At 49.5% G+C, this 20,400-nt stretch overlaps 3 protein-coding genes across 5 annotated transcripts; all 3 read right to left on the bottom strand.

Moving 5' to 3' along the window:
• Positions 1-698: 698 nt before the first annotated feature.
• Positions 699-5,472, bottom strand: LOC120642023 (AP2-like ethylene-responsive transcription factor AIL5). The gene is made up of 9 exons (XM_039918396.1): positions 4,995-5,472; positions 4,488-4,851; positions 3,957-4,039; positions 3,817-3,825; positions 3,607-3,695; positions 3,396-3,469; positions 3,181-3,231; positions 3,009-3,085; positions 699-1,908 (listed from the first exon to the last, which is right to left on the bottom strand). Exons 1-9 carry the CDS (start codon positions 5,044-5,046, stop codon positions 1,286-1,288), a joined length of 1,422 nt encoding a protein of 473 aa, XP_039774330.1. The 5' UTR covers positions 5,047-5,472; the 3' UTR covers positions 699-1,285.
• Positions 5,473-15,312: 9,840 nt separating this feature from the next.
• LOC120642022 (probable nucleolar protein 5-2) lies at positions 15,313-18,528 on the bottom strand. Of its 3 annotated transcripts, none has more exons than XM_039918393.1 (6): positions 18,316-18,524; positions 17,758-17,867; positions 17,616-17,657; positions 16,824-16,988; positions 16,494-16,746; positions 15,313-15,347 (listed from the first exon to the last, which is right to left on the bottom strand). In XM_039918393.1, the coding sequence occupies exons 1-5, from the start codon at positions 18,440-18,442 to the stop codon at positions 16,567-16,569; spliced, it is 624 nt and encodes a 207-aa protein (XP_039774327.1). In that variant the 5' UTR covers positions 18,443-18,524; the 3' UTR covers positions 15,313-15,347; positions 16,494-16,566. The 3 variants fall into 3 exon arrangements, with proteins under 3 accessions (XP_039774327.1, XP_039774329.1, XP_039774328.1); XM_039918395.1 differs by having other exon boundaries at positions 17,758-17,954; positions 18,071-18,520; XM_039918394.1 differs by lacking the exon at positions 17,616-17,657 and having other exon boundaries at positions 18,316-18,528.
• A 221-nt stretch (positions 18,529-18,749) lies between these two features.
• On the bottom strand, positions 18,750-19,430 carry LOC120640368 (beta-glucuronosyltransferase GlcAT14B-like). Its single transcript, XM_039916199.1, has one exon. The coding sequence runs from the start codon at positions 19,428-19,430 to the stop codon at positions 18,750-18,752; it is 681 nt and encodes a 226-aa protein (XP_039772133.1).
• Positions 19,431-20,400: the final 970 nt, after the last annotated feature.

Here is a 20,400-nt window from a genome sequence, read left to right as displayed (position 1 = left end):
ATGTCCCCCTGCCGACGTACGGTGAGGCGGCGGAGGAGACTTCCCCCGAATGCCCCTGCACGCGCAGCGGAGGATGGGCGGAATGTTGCTCGCACGATCCAAGCAGCGATGATTGCATCGTCTACAGGAGACAGCTCGGTTTGAAAATCTGAAGAACAAAGATGTTTCCGCGGCCCTGTTTGTTTCTGCGGCTCCCAGTCGCGCGAAAACGCATTGCGAACGCAGCTCCAAGCTCGCTTTTTGGAATCGCGGGTCCCCAGTTTATTTCTTCCAACTGCACAACACGGGCGACTCCTAGTCGCAGAACATTCGGCGGGATTATTCCGCTTATCCCGCTCAAACGGCATCGCGAACACGAGAAACGCGATTCCAAAAAGGCCCCGCATCTCTTTATCCTTTCTAAAGAACTACTCCTCTAGGAGGCAGAGGATACTCCAAACTTTCAGAATTTTGTTTTAGCGCCTAGCTAGATAGATGGTCTGTCTGTCTGTCTGAGGAGGTAACAACTTTGGCAATACACGGATACGAGCCTCACCAGTACTAAGTTCAGTCTACAGAGTCGATAAATCAATAGCAAATGCAAAAGAAACGGTGCAATAACAAATAAGAGAATTATTCTGCCAGCATACAAAATAGTGCTAGTTATTAGAACTATCAGTGACCTCACGCTCATCTGCATGCATTATGTGCGGTGTATAGATTTGGGAGAGATTCATCAATTACGAAAACTTAACTGACAGTTCAGAGGTACATGCTGCTTGCTGACTTTGTTCAGTAATCAGTACACAAGACAAGAGCTGGAGCTTTTATCCCCTCTGAATCATACTAGCAGAACAGGGGGCCAAACTAAAGCGATCATCAGAAAGGAAAGCAGAAAAGAAAAAGAAAGCTACAAATCAAAGACGACGTTCCTGCTTCCATTGTACAGGGCTGGCTAAAGCTATGATGGCGCTTGCAGAATCATGTCAGTAGAAAGCGAAAGCTTCAAAGGCAGGCTGCTGAGGGCAACAAAGCTCAGCAACGACGACAGACAGATAAAAGCTGAAAAAAAACAAAGCTACAAAAGGGAAAGCAAATATGCTATAGCTAGCTGCATATCGATCATTTTGTTGTTAGCAGATCGGGTCTTCTCCTCCGTCTCTGACTCGATCGTCAGTGTTTCTCATGCACACTGCATGCTGCTTCGTATGTCTCCATCAAACTACTGGTACCTCTCTTTCAGTGGCTTCATCTCATGGCTTCTGCCCTTTTGCATATGCCAAATGCCAGCAGCCACCACTGCGAATCATTCCATTCCGTAGATCGGCGTCTGAAAGGCTGCCACATTTGGGTAGGAGTATCCAAAGGGACCTGGCGTCATGGAGCTTTCATAGGACCCACTGAAAGCAATCGGCGTGGCGAATGGTAGGGAGGAGCAGCTGCTGGAGCTTTGATGCGTCTGATTCTGCTGCTGATCTTGCCGCTGCTGATGGTGCTGGTGCTGCTCGTGCGAGGTGGTGCCATTTGTGTAGCAGTTGGCCATCGATGAAGTAGTGCCATGAGAGTTTGCGAAATCCAGATTCACAGCAGAGCTGTAGAGGCCGAACCCTAGCCCCTGCAGGTTTCCTTGCTGGTGGTGCTGCAAGGCGAGCATCGACAGGTAGTCCTGCTGGTCATACTTCACCGGAAGTGCAGCGAACAGCGGAGCGGTGCTGGCTTCCACGGGCATGGCATCGGAGGAGTTGGATGGAGTGGACTCCAGGGCCTTGGCGCTCCGGCCACCGCTGGCTGACATGCTTCCGATCGGAAGATTGCTGCTGATTATGCTCTCCACGTTGTACCGACTGATCTCAAAGTTGGTAACGGCATTCAGGCCGCGGAACTTGATGGCTGCAATGTCATAGGCCTCTGCAGCTTCCTCCTCGGTACCTAGATGCACATTCGTAGAAGGCAACATTAGTTGTTGAACTCCATACACACAAAAATGGAAGTGACATTTTTCACTACTACCTACTACCATGTATATATAAACTTCAATATTTGCACTGAAGATCAACACTGCTAGTAGTTAGCTACCTTGTAACAATATATTACTACCAATGTTCATGCGAAAAAAATTACAATAGAAAGAGACCTAAAAATATGTTAAGGTTGTCCATGAACCTAATGAAATGGATTATTACCTTTCATTTCTAGACAGCATGCCATGCAACTAATAGTACTAGCATCTATGGGATGTTTGACTAAAGCGACAGCAATGCATGCATGGGACAGGAGCTTAGTTAAAAATTGAAAACAGTAATGGCCGTTTCAGAACTTACTATTAGTTTAACCGCAACCCACATGCTTTACATGGAAAACCGAGAGGCAACAGTAAAAATTATTCGAGACACAGGTTGCTGCATGCAATGCACGAAGAAAGCAAGTGTTCAGGTTGCAGTAGTGCAATCAAGCGAAATGCATGCACGGCTCCCTCTTTTTCCTTCTCTGCATAAAGCCCCAAACCCATCATGCACGATGCAAAAGATGACAAACTCGAATCAAACGCGGCACCACACATGCGTACATCTGGTCAAAGTAGATGGTCTTGACCTAGGTAAAATATGTCCACGAATCTAGCTACAAGGATTGTACGTACAAAACCATAGAAAAAGAGGGGACCTACGTGCAAGGCGCAGTATATTTTATCGTAATGTGGGAGCAAAGAAAGTGATTTCTAGCTATCCAGTTGACCATTGGTCCCAACTTGTCCATCCTACTTGAATTTCATTACGAGGAAAGAAAAGAAATTGCACGCTCGCCTTGTTAATCTATTGGTCACAGTTCATATATATGAAGATCATGTTCGTTATATATGACCAATTGGGAAAAGATATATATGTCGGTCGTTAAGTTTTGCATTACAAAAGCTCTGCATTTCTATCAGCCAGGAACTGGCATTGTCGATTCATGGAGCGTCCACACAAATCAGTACAGCTAGGAAATTTGCAATGCTGGTCTAACACAATGCAAGCAAAATGTATACTCACTGAATGTTCCAAGGTAGAGGTCCTTGTTTCCGGCCACCCTTCCTATCCTTGCTTGCCATCGCCCATGCTGGTGATGCCTGCACGATTGCATGGACAAATAAAGACACTTAGTCAACTACACGCAAAAGGACAAACACGAAGCTGCAAGTGAGAGATGAGAGGAAATATTCACCTGGTGACACCCCTGTAAATAGAAGCACCCCTAGAGAATCCACTGCTCTTCCTGCACCATAAAACCATGCATGTTTATTAAGAGCAAGTTGAATGGCAAAGTTATATATAAATCTGAAGCAGAAATGCCAAGCATATGTGTCTTTGCCAATTTGATTATATGCATGGAAAAGTTTCAGCATTCGAAGAGACTGAAGAGTGGCCATCAGCTTGTACCTCCTTAATGAAGCTACAAACTCTTGCCGAGTCATGTTCTTCATCTCCTCAAGCTCCTTCTCATACTCGGCTACCTGAAAGAATACTATCCCAATAAAGATACGTCCAGACCATAGATATCTTGATACTTTAATTTTAATTTACTGTACACACTTGCATCAGCGTTCTTTGTTTAGCCACCCATGGTCTATCTATGATTCTATGTGCTTACCGGAAAGTTTGTGGTGGTGCTAGGACCCCAGTATTTCAGTGCGGCAAGATCATACGCCCTCGCTGCCTTCTCCTCCTTATCATAGCCACCTGCAGTTTCATGAACAGAAAATCCATCTCTCCTACGTCAGATAAGATGTTTCAAAATTTTTTTTTTCAGATGAGGCGTTACAATAGTACATAGAGGACTACTGGAAGTTCCTTTTCTTACCCAAATACACTGAGCACCAGAAGCATAAGCCGAGGACAAGAAGTATTACCCACCAAATCAGATATGCAAAAAAGAGAGTTAGCTACACAAGCTCAAATAGTGGAGCATCTGTAATAGGTTAGCGAGAAGATATGATGTACCTTGGCGGCCCTTGCGGCTCTGCCCTTCACGGCGGCAGCTGTTGTCCCACAGATGTGCCTCGTACCTGCCCGTCCACCGGTGCCTAGAAATCACCAAAAATTATCCCCTAAAATTTTAGAGACAGCCAAAAATCGTCACATAGAGAGCTTTGGTAAACTTTCTTAAGATACTGAAGAACACACTTATCCTGCTATTTCAGAGCAAACAACATAAATAGTCCTATATTTGCAGCTACTGATCATTTGTACACCATCACACAAAGACTGAGATAATCAGCAGGTAAAACAAAAAGATTTTTTATCTTGAACAAATCGCAACATGTTTGCATCCAGTAATCCATGGAAGCATGAAGAATGAACGAGGCATGCCTCTGATCCATAGGCACAAACCAGTCACCAACCAAAGTGACCAGGTGCAACTTTGCATGCAGACAGCATCATGGTAGTAGCAATCCATGTCCATGATAAGCTGCACACAAATCCAAAGAAACGCCTTTCTAGGATTCAACGGATCGATCCGCGCCAGCTTACCGTGTGACGCCGCGGTAGATGGACGTCCGCTGGCCAAAGGAGTCCACGGCCTTCCTCTGCTCCGGCGCCTGAACCGCCGCGGCGGGCAAGGCCAGCTTGGGGTCGGCCTGGTCGAGGGAAGAGGAAGACACCGGCGACGGCGCCGCCGCCCCAACCGCGCCGCTCTGCAGGAAGCCGGCGGCGGCTATGAACTTGAGGTCCGAGTCGTACATCTCCGCGGCCGCCGTCTCGGCAACCGACACCGGGCCGGCGCCGCCTCCGTTGATGCCTCCGCCGAGGAAGTCCTCCAGCTTGGGCGGCGGCGCGGCGCCGGCGATGGCGGCGAGCTCGGCCGCGGCGCCCCGCTCCTCCTCCTCGAGATCACCTGCTCGCGCGCGCAGAGACATGCAGAACATCTCGTAAACGGCCGAAACACGGAAACCTAGACGGAACAAGGGCTACAGGAGCACCGGGATTGAAGATGGGTTCGAGAAAAACAAGAGGAGAGAGGTGCGAGCGGGTACTGACAGTGGTGAGCGAGGGAGAAGTTGAGCCATGGATAGTGGGGCGAGGTGTCCATGACGCCGGGCCGCGGTCAGAACGGGGGATGAATGAATCGACGACGGTAACTCCTGGGTCTCGAGGTGAGCTTTTTTCTCGATCGAGCGCGGGGGAGAGGTGAGAAACCGAGCCGTGCTCTAGGAGAGGGGATTTCTCGGGAGGTGAAGAATGGGGAGGCGGAGGGCGATAAAATAGAGGAAGGAGAAGACACGGCAGCTCCGCATACCAAGCTAGCTGCTCACGCTCACACACGGAGAGAGAGAGAGAGAGAGGGCGCACGAGCAACGAGGCGACGGTATATTTATATGTGGGTTTCGAGGGGCCATGTAAGAGGAGAGAGAAGGAGAGATGCTTTCACTCCAGGACTCCGCCCTCCTTCCTCCCTGCAGTGGTTTTGGCCGTTTGCGTTTGCTGAGGTGTGTGGGTTTGCATGGCGCGCGCGGTGGCGCCGCTGCGGCGCTGCCTGCTTGCCTGCTGCGGAGAGGAGAGGAGACTGTAGAGTATTGTATGGCGCGGCCGCGGCGGGTGGTGGCCTCGGCGTTTTACATGTGGAGGCGCGGCAATGGGCGGCCGGGGCGGTTATCCTTGACCGCCTTGGAAGCAAAGGGGCCCGGCCGGGAACGGGAAGAAGGCCGGCGCCGTCCGTGTCCTCTCTCTGTCCTTCCTACCCCATGGATGTCTCTGCGCTTGAGCGCCTGTGTGCGCATGCATGGCAATTCCTTCCTACCTCATGGATGTCTCTGGCTCTGGACAGCCCATGCTTCATTACTCGCGGCCTTCCTGCTTCCGGCATTTGCCTCATGTTCGCTGTACTATGGCCGGTGGCTGGTGCTGATTTATTTTGAGAGAAAAATATTATTAGCTGACTGGTGCCTACTGGCTGGTGCTGGTTTGGTGTGAGAGAAAAATTCTGTTGACTGCATGCAACGAACAGAGTGTAATTTCTTCAACCGTTTTCGTTCTTCTTAGTGAAATGCGGGCTGACACTTTTTTTTTTGCCAAACATTTTTTACCGTTCCTACTTGGCTACTCGGATTTTTTACTTCGTAGCTTGGCGCCATGTAGATTTTTTTTTTGAAAGAACGCGCGCGCCATGTAAATTGTAAGTGATATTTGCGTCTCAGCTCAATGATCATGTTGCTTCAGGCAAAAGAAAAAAATGGCCTTAATTTGCTAGCGTAGCTGGTGGAGCAATAATCCATTTGAGGCGCTTGTGGGTGTGCATGTCTTCCTGGTCGCTGCTCGGCAAACAAAGAGACCGTAGAGGACGAAAACGACAGCACTGGAAAAGTCCAAATGCTGGGTCCGAAACGTAACATGCATGCATGGTCGCGTGGCGCAGGGGTCAGGCCTCGTGTTTATCCTCTCAACAGAACAGACATCCACAGTGCCGTGAATCACACACCACGCGTACGCTGCGCTGCATGCAGTCATCCGTTGTAGACTTGTAGTTTGCCGTATCCAACGGGCGGGGGGCCGGGACGACGGGGCAAAACGGTCAAAGATGACAGGGCTGGCTGATAAAGCTGGGCAGGGCATCCTCCGTGGATCGTCGTCAAAGAGAGCGGCGACCAAAAGGAGGGCCGACCAGGGGCAACTGGCTGCTTCCATGGTCCCTTGGCACGCAAAGAGCACCGGGATTAAGGAGCTGCCTGATGTGTTGTCGCCACGCCGGCCGGCCGGTGCAAAACAATCAAATGCATTCTCTAGCCAGTGGCCCATAGCTTGGTTTCTTTTCGTTTCTGTTCCCGTAATTTACTCTCTTTTTTCGTCAAATGCACCATATTTGGGTACAGTACTACAGATAGCTAGCTTTGGCATCTCAAAATGGATGCATGTGTGGAAGACGAGTAGCACGAACATCACAGTCCACAGCTAGAGCCGCTAGCCCCCAAGACATGGTGTAGTGGATCGGAGCAACGAACTTTCCGGCCGGTCCTGTCGAACGCCGTCGTCGTCGTGAAACTTGCGCGCGCACAACTAGGCCAACATACGAAAACACTACGCACAGCGAGCCACGGCACGATGCAGCGCCGATGTTCAGACCGGTCAGACCGGTCGGGTATACCAGTCAGACCGGTTGTCGCCGGGCAGGCCGGCGGCGAGACCAACGAACGTCGCTCGGGAAGGACCCGTCGGGGCAGGCGCACGCAGGGTTGTTCTAGGGTTGGCAGGCCACCTAGAACGCCCTCAATCGACGTAGAGACGAAGGAGGAACAACAGATAGTAGATGGGAAAAAGCTAGGGCAAAAAGAAAGTAAAAAGATAAAAGTTGTATTAATTTGATCGATTGGATTCCCTAATCGGCCGTGACCCTTTATATTTATAGGGTGGGGTGGACTTATCCCGCAAGAAATCCTATTACAATATCTAAATCTATTAAAATCCCTAATTGTACTCGGATTCCACTTGGACCGGTCAGACCGGTCGGCTGCTGCTGGACCGACTACGGCGTCTGACCGGTCAGGCCGCTAGGGCGTACCGGTCAGATCGGTGTGTATTGTCTAATGTCAATTTTGATCGTCAACACAACTCTCAGAGCCGCTGGCCCCAAAGACATGGAATAGTAGTTAGTTCATCATTATTAATGTAAGATCTATTTATCTTTCTAGCAAAGTCGTTTTAGTTTTTGTGTCGGAGCTGACTGCAAGCTTGCAGTCAGCTTCTTTTTTCTATCCTCTCCTCTCTCTCCTCCAGCGTTTAGCTTGATTGCGGACTCTCGGTCAGCTTGCGCACCCATACTACTCATTAAAGGAGGGGGGCACGGTCGGGGGCTTTATGCGTTGCGCAGGGGAAGCAAGGAAGCGAGAGGGGAGGCACGGCGGGGTCGATGTGGGCGCGCCCCCCTTTGTCCGGCGCCGGCCTCCGCTGTGGCCGGCGATTTCGCATGGGGTGTTTAGTTGGTAAAAAAATTTGTATTTGGCTACTGTAGTATATTTTGGTATTATTTGACAATTAATGTCTAATTATGAATTAATTAGTATCATTAGATTCATTTCGTAGGAATCAGTTAGACTATATAATTAATTATTTTTTAACTGTATTTAATGCTTCATGTATGTGTCCGAAAATTCGATATAACGGGTACCGCGCAAACTTTTTTAGAAACTAAGGCCCTGTTTAGTTCCCACCCCATAAACCCCAAATGTTTCGACACATGCATAGAGTACTAAATGAAGTCTATTTACAAAACTTTTTACTCCCTCAGTCCCAGAATATAAGCATTTCTAGCTATGTACCAGATTCATTGCATCTTTTATGTACCTGGACAAGTAATTGTCTAGATACATCAGAGATGCTATGAACCTGGACATCTATAAACATAGTTAGGAATGCTTATATTCTGGGACGAAGGGAGTACATAGATGGGCTGTAAATCGCAAGACGAATCTAATAAATCTACTTAATTCATAATTTGCAACACACTAATTATTGATTAATCATGGATTAATTAGCATCATTAGATTCGTCTCGTGATTTACAACTTATCTGTACAAAAAGTTTTGTAAATAGACTTCAAATTAGTATGATTCCAAAAGAAATTTTGCGCCAGCCTAAACGCAGCCTCATTTCCGGCGAATCGCGCGGACCCCGGCCGGGCGGCCGCGTGGTCAATCGCTAATCATGCGGCGCCAAGCACGCCTGGCTGCCGCGCCCCCCGCTGGCCTGGCACCGTCGCCCCGCGCCAGCTTTCCGCCGTTCTCGCTCGGCACCCAAGCCCCGGTGCTCGTCGTCTCCGAATGATGAGACGTTTGCGCGGCTTCCTGTGGAATCTTCTGCGAGCTCCGCATGGCATGGCGTCGGGAGATCAATGTCACGGTCGAGCGCAGGATGGATCCTTTCGGCTGGAGCGAGACCGGGCACGTGCCGGCTGCCGAGCGCGCGGGTGGCGAGGAGCAGCAGGCCGCGGCGGACGTCGGCAGGGCACGTGAGGTGGGGGAGCGCGGCGGTGCCTTGGCCCGCCGCGACCGCCTACCGGAGCGGAGCGGCGACGATGCTCTCTGACACGTGTTCCCCGGGCGCACGTGCGGCCGGGCCTGCCCCGCCGCTGGTGGCGCAGCGAATCCAACAGGAAGGAAGCAGTGAGTGTACGTACGGGGAATCTGGTCAAAACGGCCAAGGCTGGGAGGATTGAACACTACCCTACACTAGCAGAGGGTGGGCGTCACGTGGCCGTGGCGGGTTTTCTTTTTCTTTTTTAAGCAATGTGGCGGGTTTTTATTAAGCGGCTGGCGCTGCCGAATTCGCTAGGCGTACGAGTTTCAGTTTCGCTATGGCAATGCGTCGGCGTCGGCGTTCAACGCAGCGCGCACGCGAGTTTTCGAGCTGGAGCATGTTCACAAAATAGACAATCGCAATATTAAACTTCGCATGAAATAAATCATGATTAATATAATATAAGAACTACTCCCCTGTTTCAAATTATAAGTCATTCCAAAAAACTTGAAAAGTCAAACTATCTCAACGTTTGACCAAAATTATAAAGAGAAATATAAAAATATGACATCAAATAGGTAAACTATGAAAATATAACTAACAAATAATCTAATGATACTTAATTGGTATCATAAATGTTATTATTTTGTCATATAAATTTGGTCAAATTTGAAAATTTTTGATTCTCCAAGATTTTTGAAATGACTTATAATTTGGAACGGATGGAGTAGCATGTATGGATCTAACATATCAGACAGCATAGCTAAGATCTCTGGATACATGCTTAAGAAACATATTGGATCACAAAATACGTGCTAAGCCTTGGCTGAAAGATTGACAACGACGAGCCGGATCGGAGCCGCCTATGCCGTAGATGACGAAGGCGGTTGACCCGTGAGGCGGTGGAGTTGGGCGGAAGACACGTCTGGTGAAGATCTTGAGCAATCGCCCGAAGTGCTTCCAAAAATTTTAATCGTCATCTTTTGTTGGAGCATTCTAAAGGCGAAGGGTTCCGGAAATCTCTCTTTCGTTCGCCAATGCACGCCGACACTGTGGATGGTGAAGGCTACGGCAGCGGCATATAGCAGCAAGAATGCCGCAAGAAAGAGATTTCTGGTGGAGGCTGACGGGTCATTTATATAGCAAAGTCAAACCAACGTCGTGTCGCGATGAGGATCTAAACTGATTTAGAGACCAAATCACCAGAAATAAAAACCGCAAAAGAAAATCACGCTCCCGCAAGACAAAGGGCCGACGTAGGTGCCACACTCACACCCCCTGCAAGAAGCGGGTGATCCAGTAACCGTAGCCTTTCCACCCTCCACCACAAAACCAAAGAGACATAAAGCAGGTAAGGTGCCCTACGGCGGGCGGATAACCACGGATCGATCGGGCGCGTGCAAATCCTCTAGGAGGGCACGTCACGGAAGGGATGTGATCGCACAAGATAGGGACGACGAGGAGACCAGGATAAAGCTGCCTGCCTGATTGCCGATACAGTGTGCAGTGTGCTCTGCCCTCATGGCGGCCGATCATTAGGTGGCGGTTAAGCACCCCGATATTCCCCGGCCGATCCGGCCAGTGACCCTCAAGGGAAAGGGAAGGGATATGCGCGGCGAGCCGGCGACACCTCATCAGCCTCCCGCTTTGCTTCCCGTACGCACCAACCAAGCCTAAACTAAGCGCCCAGCGCCCAGCGCCCAGCGCCCAGCGCTGCACGTGCCCAGCACCTTTCCTCCCTCCGGTTCGTGGTTCTGTAGCTTGTGACCGAACCGAACCATCTGCTGGGGGATGGTAGGTCGCAAACTACGGCGGAATCCTCCAGAAAGCCGAGGCATGGCGTGGCATCAGGCCGGAAACAGTGTCTCTCTGCTTGTCGTCGCAAGCTGAAACCTTACTGGGCTTGGTTTGCTCTGCTACGGCTACCGTACGCAAACGAACGAAGGAGCCTCCAACCGGAAGCTGAAAAGGCATGATAAGATCGAGCGAGCGTTCCTGCTGCAAGCTGACTCACGCGTACTGATCCTTACTGTTAGCTAGGATCATGCATCGCGCATGTGCAGAAGAGCAAGTTGGGAGGGCGACAGAATGCATGCGAGCAGCGCTGAACGTAAATCTGTCCCGCTGAACTCTGCTGTATTATATACTCCACCGCTGTCTTCTGACTGCTATGCGAAAGCTTGGAGGTGAAAATGTCACTGATCTGGGCGTTCAGTTTGGTCTGAATGAAGCAGCAGAAAGTAAACGGATGCGCCGACAGTCAACTATATGATCGTGGTAGATGGTTACTTTTTGCCACCACTGCAGTCTTCTGACTGCTATGTGAAAGCTAGCTTGGAGGTGAAAATGCCACTGATATGGGAATTCAGTTTGGTCTGAATGAAGCAGCAGAAAGTAAACGGATGCGCCGACAGTCAACTATATGATCGTGGCGTGGTAGCTAGGGGTTCTGCTAAACCTGTCAACCTTTGACCGGGGCGTGAGTGCGTGAAGTTGCTGCACGTTTGCTGGGGGGTCGATGGACGGACGCCATGCATGCCGAGCACGTATATACCCTGTCGCGCGCTTTCCGGCGGCTCACGTAGCCAGCCACATGCCTGCACGAAGGGAGCAAGACCAAGACACTGGAGAGGTGGACAGGCGCGTATGCCACCACCTGCACATTTCTGGCTTGGGTGAGAGGACACTAGTAGCTGGCTGGTGGTTGGTGCCCCAATTCTAATTCGTCATGGGATTATTTTAGCCACAGCGGGCAGGAAGCCCTGTCGAGAGTTTTTTTTTCTTCTTCAATTTTTAGGATTTTTTTTTTGTTTATAGAAATCGATTATTCTTGCTATCGGTTCACCAGAACAGCGCTGAAATGGGAACGAATTGTCTTGCTTCAAAAGAAGCATAGCTTATTAGCTTTCTATTGCTCAAAGTCTGAACTCCGATCCCTGACTGGACAGATGGCCTATGAATTTCTCAGAATGGCACGCCATGCTTAGTTTTATTGATGAGCATCCTTTTCTTAGTTGCATGTGTCTTCCATGCATGAACATAGTATCCAAACTGACCATGATGATACTCCAAGAGCTAGCTCTACAAAATGCCACAGCTAGCTTACACTTGTTTGACACTGATGTCGACCGCGCGTCGCTATCGAATCAAGAATTAGGTGATTGAGTAATCTAGTACTGCCCCCCACTGCTGTTTGGGTTAGTAGTTTTGTGGGTTCGATGCGCTCAGAACTGTCTCTCCATCAGCATTACACAGGTGGCGGTCGGCATGTAGTCGTTCAGTATAATTTTCTCACCTTGTGGAAGGACTTGGGAAGCACTAGTGTGTGGACACTATTTGTTCATCCTTCTCAGAAACCAAGTCACTGAAGTCAGTGCATACGGTTTGCCTGTAGGAAATTTTGGTCGGCGAAAACGACCAAAATATGTTCGAAAACTAACGCTTCGAAGCGACCAACACAGCTGTCTTCTTGATGGAGAGGAACCCAACTGTTTGTTCAGGCCGTGCTGGAAACCTCTCTCACACACAACTCTCTCTGTGTGTGACACGCTGCTTCGGCTGGACATTGCTGATGATCGAACTGTAGCCCCTTCGCACCAACTCTGCACACGAGCGAGACCCACGGATTATAGATTTTTTTAATGCATAATTTAAGATTTATAGATTTTTTTTAGTATGAACTCTTTTTGCATAGATTTTATCTACAAGTACATGCATGCATCCGTATTCTTTTATATGCTCTCACGCGTTCATGTTGTACTATCCACTTGCGTATGAGCCGCTGCCAACCAACTAACATCCTGAACCTGTTGCCAGCAACAAATCAATCCACTATACCTGGGCGGCCGTGCATGCTTCTTCAGGCGATAACTGTTTCTATTATCCCCTGAAGTGACGCATAGCTGCGTCCGTCGGGACCATGCTAACAAGTCTCGGGGCCGCCTAAATTACGGTCGCCCGGAAATTACCATCCATCCGGTCGATTTCCGACCACGAAGCATCTGCACCTATTCGTTTTCTTTTATAAGCTTCGCTGCGTCTCAAGCCACCTCACGTTATCGTGTCTGGCTCTCCCGCACGGCCACACTTCACTCAAACAATCTAAATCAGTTTCTATATAAAAATTTGCAACAAAGATTTGAAACAAAAAAAATTGAACAGAAAGATTCCATAAAAAATGGAAGATAATATTTTGAGAAAAATTTTCTAAAGAAAAGTCTAGAAAATTTTTGAACAAGAAAAAGTTAGGTAGATTAAAAAAATATAAGCACAAGAATATGAACAGAGATCTCAGAGATAAAAATTTGGACACAATTTTTTTTTTGATAAAAAAATCAAATCAACAGAAAATGTGGAACAAATAAAAAGTTGAAGACAAAAATTTTAACATATGAAAGTTAGCAAAAGAAAAGTTTCAAGCAAAATTTTGCCAAAAATAAGAAAAAATATTTTTTAAAACTAAAAAAAATATAGCAAAAGAAAGAAAAAATATGGGCAGATGCGCCGCCTCTCCCCACCGTGCGCCGTCCGCAGGAGCTGCAAGCTGCTGCTCGCCTGCTCCCTTGACGAAGGAGGCATAGCTGCCGGCCTGCTGCTACTGGGCGAGCCCCGTGTGCTGACGATGGAGATGAACGCCTCCGCTCCCGACCATGTCTGGACGTCGACGATGAAGCCGAAGGCTGCTGCTGCTCTCGGCAGTGCTTGCCCACCTGCTGCGCCGGCGGAGAGGGCGCGAGCGCTCGCCCGTGCTTCTCCAGCCGGCCGGCCGTGCTACTGCTGAAGTGCTCGTGCCAGTGCCACCTCGCCAGGAGTGATGGATCCAGCGGAGAGCGAGCCCTGTTTGGTTCCATTCCAGTTTGCTTAGCGCACGCAAGCCGAGAAAAAAAATCTCGTATGCATGGAGTACTAAATGAAGTCTATTTGCAAAAAAAATTCAGGAATGGATGTAACTTTTCGCGACGAACCTAATGACGGTAATTAATCGATGATTGGCTACAGTGATACTACAGTAATCACGCAGTCAAAATTCTCATTAGATTCTTCAGGGTTACTAGTGCGAGGGTTATGAAGTTAGTTTTGTAAACTGACTTTGTTTGACATCGTAATTAGCGGTCAAAATATTATTATTACTAGCATGCTACTATTCCTAGCGTGAACCAAACGGACCAGAGGAAGCTAGGAAGGGGAAAAAGGAAAGATGAAACTGGCAGCCATGTAGGGAAGGCGAAAAGCGAACAACATACGGCTAGCTGTCGGGCGTCCGGTGCAACCATGCGCCACGCGTCGACCGCTGCGAGCCCTCCGCGCGGTCGACCGCAAAACCAGTTTCGCGACAAGTCTCGCCGGCGCCGCGACCTCAGTTCCAGCCATCTAGATCCATCGTTAGGGATTTGCAAGAACGAAGAGGGGCCGCCGAACAAATGAGAATCGTGCGCGCCGCGGCAGAGAAATGGGCCTTACCTTTCAGCCTTAAGGCTTGCCCAAGCAGTGGCCCAAGTTACTGGTCCAGTAGCCCATACCCCTTCGTTCGTCTTCAACCTTGCGGACATGCGGAGCTCGGGTGAGGAGTCGGGGGTATAGGATTTCGCCGGCTCTAGGTAGGGCGGCCACCCGACCTACTGGAATGGAAGGCCCGTCACTGCTCCCTCAGGTCAGGTGACTTGTGTGGATTCCCAGGCACCCCATTGACAACTTCTTCCTTGATCTCTTGGATGGCAGCTTCAGTATCTGGTACTCTTCTCTCAGTCGACTTATGTGACTTATGTGGATGCACAGGCTTTCCTCTTGATCAGCTTCATGTGTCTTTGTAGCTTGTTCAGCTTCATATGTCTTTTTAGCTTATTTAGCTTCATAAGCTTCTTTAGCTTCCCTGACCAATAACTTCATATGTTCTAGTGCATTAGCCTTCATATTGTGGGCACGGATCATTTCTCCATAGACCTTCAGGCAGGTCCGCTTCAAAATCTTGCCATCGTATTTAGCAGAATCATCCAACAACTTTGTCAGCACCTCCATTGTAAACATCCGAGAAAAAACAAGTTTTTGCTAAATAATTGAATGACAAGTCTGCATAAAATGCACAGCAAGTCAGGAACACATCTACAAAATATTTACCTCTTCATATTCAGTTGTTGTAACATAGGGGCAGCATACAATCTTGATAGCTGTTGCAAGTTTCCATGAACTCCAACCCTAAGTGTCGATTTGAGACACTTCCCAAAGAAGGTGTCCGTGACTACGGAAGAAATTATAATGTTTTTTCAAAGATAAATCACAATCATAATCACAATCATACAAGATACCCGCTGTCTCAATAATACGTTCATTAACCTGGATACAATGAGAAATACTTCATCAAAAACAGAAAAATGGAAGCGTAAAATTGTGACACCCCGGCCCAGGGCTTAATAAGATACTCATACCAACAAGTTGCAACTTCTTTTCCGGAAGTCGGTCTCCAAAGAACTTCGAGGTTAAAGGTGCTTGGCCCGGAGAAATTTAGAGATGGGTGACCGACCGGAAAGTTCTTCCCGGGTGCGCACCAGTGAGGACAAAGTGTGCATAAAAGACTGGTGTTGGTCTGTGAGGACAGTCTATGTCATAGAAAGCAGCCAGATGTAAGCGGGCCCGGCCTCGGGGAGGCGGGACGTTACAGAATGGTATCAGAGCCGACTCTCGCGGTTTCACGGGCACGTACGAGCGTAACTGCGGAGGCATGAGCACGGGCGCGTGGGGCGCATATGCCACCGGCATGAGCACGGGCGCGTGGCGGGTCAGTGCGCGGGCATCTGGGATGCGCCGTTGGCACTGGACGCATGGACGTGGCACAGGGACCGTTGGCACTGGACGCACGGACGTGGCACATGGGCTGCTGGCACTGGATAGAAAGCAGCCAGATGTAAGCGGGCCCGGCCTTGGGGAGGCGGGACGTTACATAATGGTATCAGAGCCGACTCTCGCGGTTTCACGGGCACGTACGGGCATAAGTGCGAAGGCATGAGCACGGGCGCGTGGGGGCGCAGATGCCACCGGCATGAGCACGGGCGCGTGGCGGATCAGTGCGCGGGCATCTGGAATGCGCCATTGGCACTAGACGCATGGACGTGGCACAGGGACCGTTGGCACTGGACGCACGGACGTGGCACATGGGCTGCTGTCACTAGACGTACGGGACGTGGCCAAGAGAGAATGTTTTTGGCTTGGGATTGACCGACGAGGACATCGGTCTCTTAAGGGGGTGAGCATGTGACACTCCGGCCCAGGGCTTAATTGGATTAATAGGATACTCATTCCAACAAGTTACAACTTTTTTCCCGGAAGTCGGTCTCCAAAGAACTCCGAGATTAAGCGTGCTTGGCCCGGAGAAATTTGGGGATGGGTGACCGACCGGAAAGTTCTTCCCGAGTGCGCACGAGTGAGGACAAAGTGTGCAGAAAAGACTGGTGTTGGTCTGTGAGGACAGTCTATGTCCTAGAAAGCAGCCAGATGTAAGCGGGCCCTGCCTCGGGGAGGTGGGACGTTACAAAAATTTCTACAAAATACGCAAACTATCCGAAAGCAAACAGTAGAAGAAAGGGAGCAAGAATAGCAGAATGCATTTCATTCAGGCATTAGGGAAATCATGAAAACCATAACGATCCAGGACAGTTTTCATCCCATAACTCATCTGGAGGCGGTCCTCCCCGGTCAGCTCTGATGTTTCTTCTGGAACTAAACTCCTCATGAGATTCTTCAGGCCCCACATCACCTCCAGCACTTCATCATTAAACAGGCACGGTATTTTCTGAAAAAAAAATCCCCAGCAAGATTCATGTCAAAATTGTTACACAAACATAAGTAAAGAAGGGAGCTTATACTGACCAATCTTGCTTCAATGGCCTTTTTGTACTCAAGTTTTCCAACAGCTAGCTTTTGCCCAGGAAGGTGCCACTTCTTGATCATCTCAGTAAGATGAGTGCTAATACCAGTATGGTTAATGACTTTGGACTTGTCATTGAATGTTCTAAATTTTTTCAGCCAAATGAACTGAGAAAGATAAAGAGACAATGATTACGTTAGGAGAAGAAAGAATTATCGAAATGCCATGCATCACTCTTGATCATGACAGGAGGGTGCAATTCAGTTCTCAATTATGAAGATATAGCCGCCTCACTTATCAGATTATTGCAACGTAGATCATATCAGTAATGTAATGTCTTTTGAAATGGTTCTCTGGTAATGACTACAATCTCAGGCATAAACCGTACTCCCTTGTAAACAAAGTGTCAGGAAAAGCAAGTTACTGCAATTTGCATAATTACTCCTTTTCGTAGCGTGTAGCTAAAAATAGGTAACATTGCAATACGCCCCCACCCCAAAAAAAAACAATTATTGCAATATTGTTCAGATATCGTGATGTATTTTGAAATGGTTCTCTGGTAGTAGGTACAATCTCAGGCATAAATTGTACTGCCTTAGAAAAAGGGACAGGAAAAGCAAGTTACTGCAATTTGCATAATTAGTGCTTGTCCTAGTGTGTAGCTAAAAATAGGTATATTGCAATACAACAGGATGCAATCATATGCTCATGACGATCCAAGGCTGCTGATCGGATTAAATTGGCGAGAAACAACTTAAAGACACGACAAACAGGAGGGGAGAAAGGGTACTGACAAGCTGTGTCTTATCATTCTTTACGAACTTTGACCAGATATTCTGCAGGAAACAAGATACAGAAAAAATAAGTCGGTACAAAGAGGAATAAGCAAGCGATGACTATAAAACATGAAAAATATAGAAATAATAAAGCCAGTACCTCCTTAGCATTTGGTAGGAAGAGTTGGACGCCATAATATCTGAAAATTGCGAAGCCAGAGGGCGTCTCAAACAGCAGCAAAATGATACCATTATGGCCCAACCTGTCAGCTGCGAACATAGAAGGCAAGCAGGATTGCAAGGGAAAACGTACTTACGAAAACAGCCCATTCAGACATCGAATCATGAAGTCTGCATCTCTTCCGGATGCGCAACCCCAAAGAAGTAAAGCAAACTCAGGCAAGCAGAGGATTGCAAGGGAAAACGTACTTACGAAAACAGCCCATTCAGACATCGAATCATGAAGTCTGCATCTCTTCCGGATGCGCAACCCCAAAGAAGTAAAGCAAACTCAGGCAAGCAGAGGATTGCAAGGGGAAACGTAGGGGGAAAATTTGTACATTCCGACATCAAATGTGAAGTCAGTCGTAGATCCACGGGACCACTGCAACCCTACCCGATGCCCTAGGGTTTCTTTTGCTATCCTCGCTAAGCTACTACAGATTTACCATCTGACGTCGATAGGATTGAGGAGGATGGCGGCGGATAGGAGGTTTACCTAAAACGGCAGCCAACGGAGCTCGGGCTGAAGGACGCGCTTCTCTCGCCGTCGAGGTCGGCTCTCCTGAACTGGCATCCGACTCCGGCGGAGAGGAACTCCCTAGCCGTTTTTTCGGTCGATCCATGGAGGTCTAGATGATTTGCGGAAAAATGATGGAGGGGCTTGCGGCCTGGAAGAGACGGGTTTTTTATATTTTTACCATTACGAAAGGACACGTGCTTCAGCACTTTTAAAAGAGATCCTACAAATTAAGCACTAATGTAGCCGTAACTCTTATATTTTTACTACTTCGACTGATATCGCACGTCACATAGGTACGACACGTTGGCGTACAATCAACAGCGCCATGTGAAATATCCTACCTACCCCTTCTCTCTTCTCCCCTGATTCCACAGATCCTCTCACTGTGAGATGGGATCCATTCGTCAGTTTCATCTCCTACCTCCGCTTCCTGCCCCTTCCCTGCACCCGCTGAGGTCGATGAACCAGTCCCAGTCGAGCCCCTCCTTGAGGAGGATGGCCACGGCGTGCAGCGTGCAGGCGACCATGGTGGGCCCCTTGTAGGTGACGAGGTTGCCCTTGGCGATGACCCAGACGTTCCCGACCTGGCTGAACATGGGGTCGCCCTTGACGTACATGGCGAGGTCGATGCGCTCCCGCGGCGGCGCCTCCAGGTCGAGGCGCAGGATGTACTGGTTGCGCGGGTGGTAGATGGCCCGCAGCGTCCGCCGCATCCGCAGGCCGCCCCCCTTGGTGCCCTCGAAGAGGTACGCGATCCGCGGCGGCTCCGCGTCGGAGTCGTTCGAGTTGACGGCGGCGTCGTCGGGGTTCTCGTCATCGGCGGTGGCGGCGGCGGCGACGCCGCCCAGCAGTCGGTCCCTGATCCCGGCCTCGACGGGGCGGGCGCCGTCGCCGTCGTCCCAGTCGGCGAGGGAGACGACGTCGAACAGGGCCGGCGCGTCGCCGCCGGGGTAGGGCGGCGAGAAGAGCCCGCAGGCGGCGGCGAGCAAGAGCGTGGCCGTGACGAGCAGGCTCGCGAGTAAGGGGAGCAGCCACCGGCGGTCACCGAACGTCCGCGCGGGGCCGGAGCTGAGCTCCCAATTCTTCCGCATTTCCTCGGCAAGTGCGTGCGCGCTCCTCGTCCTCTAGCTCAATCGAAGCTCACTGGATCCCATTCTTCAGAGCAAGCAAAGCAATGTCTCGATTGCAGGGGAATTGCTCACCGCGAGGAGCAAGAGCAAGCAAAAGCAAGGCACCGCGAGGATCCCATTCTTCAGAGCAAGCAAAAGCAAGGCTTCCCAGAGAACTCGAGCTCCCACTCGCCACAAACGAGTGCCCCGGCGAGCCTGTGCTCCCCACGGGCAGCTAGCAGCCACCGCATGGGCGTCGCGCGCGCGCTAAGACGGCACGACCGTGCCCCGGCGGCGCCCAAGGAGGTCGATCTCGCGGGCCGGCAGGAACCGGAGGCAGGAGATGAAACTGACAAATGACCCCACCTGACAGGGAGAGAATCCGTGGGACCCAACTGTTGGAGGGGGAGAAGAGAGGAGCTGGTCAGGGGCAGGAAGGACATTCCGCGTGGCACTGTTGACTGTGTGCCAATGTGTTATGCCTCTGTGGCGTGCCACATCAGCCAAAGTGGTAAAAATATAGAAGCTGCAGCTATAGTAATGCTAAATCTGTATGAGCTCTTTTAAGAGTGCTAAACAAGGGAGTACACTTCCTTATAATGGTAAAAATATAAAAAATTTGGAAAAGACGTAGTACACTCCCAAAAAGCAGTTTTAGAAATAAACTCGAAAATATCAGCTCCGACAGTTCCCTAACCTGACGGAAATCCATGCCAATTTTGCGCTACTCGGCCGCACTCCCAATCGCTGAAGTTGAGCTGATATCGATATACTCGAAAATACCTACGCTTCTTGGTTTCGTCAATCTCATGATTACCGGGCTACCGGCTCAAGGCCTTGAAAATGGTCAGAGAGAGAGAGGTAAGTGTTCGTAGGAGTCAATGTTTTTTCAACGTATTGATTTGATACGTGCTTATGTTCATACTATGCTTCACAATTTGCACTCCCTTCT

The sequence above is a fragment of the Panicum virgatum genome, chromosome 7K, assembly GCF_016808335.1.
Source record: "Panicum virgatum strain AP13 chromosome 7K, P.virgatum_v5, whole genome shotgun sequence".
Lineage (NCBI taxonomy): Eukaryota > Viridiplantae > Streptophyta > Magnoliopsida > Poales > Poaceae > Panicum > Panicum virgatum.
Note: the sequence above shows the minus strand (reverse complement) of the source record. Positions and strands in the feature narration are given on the sequence as shown.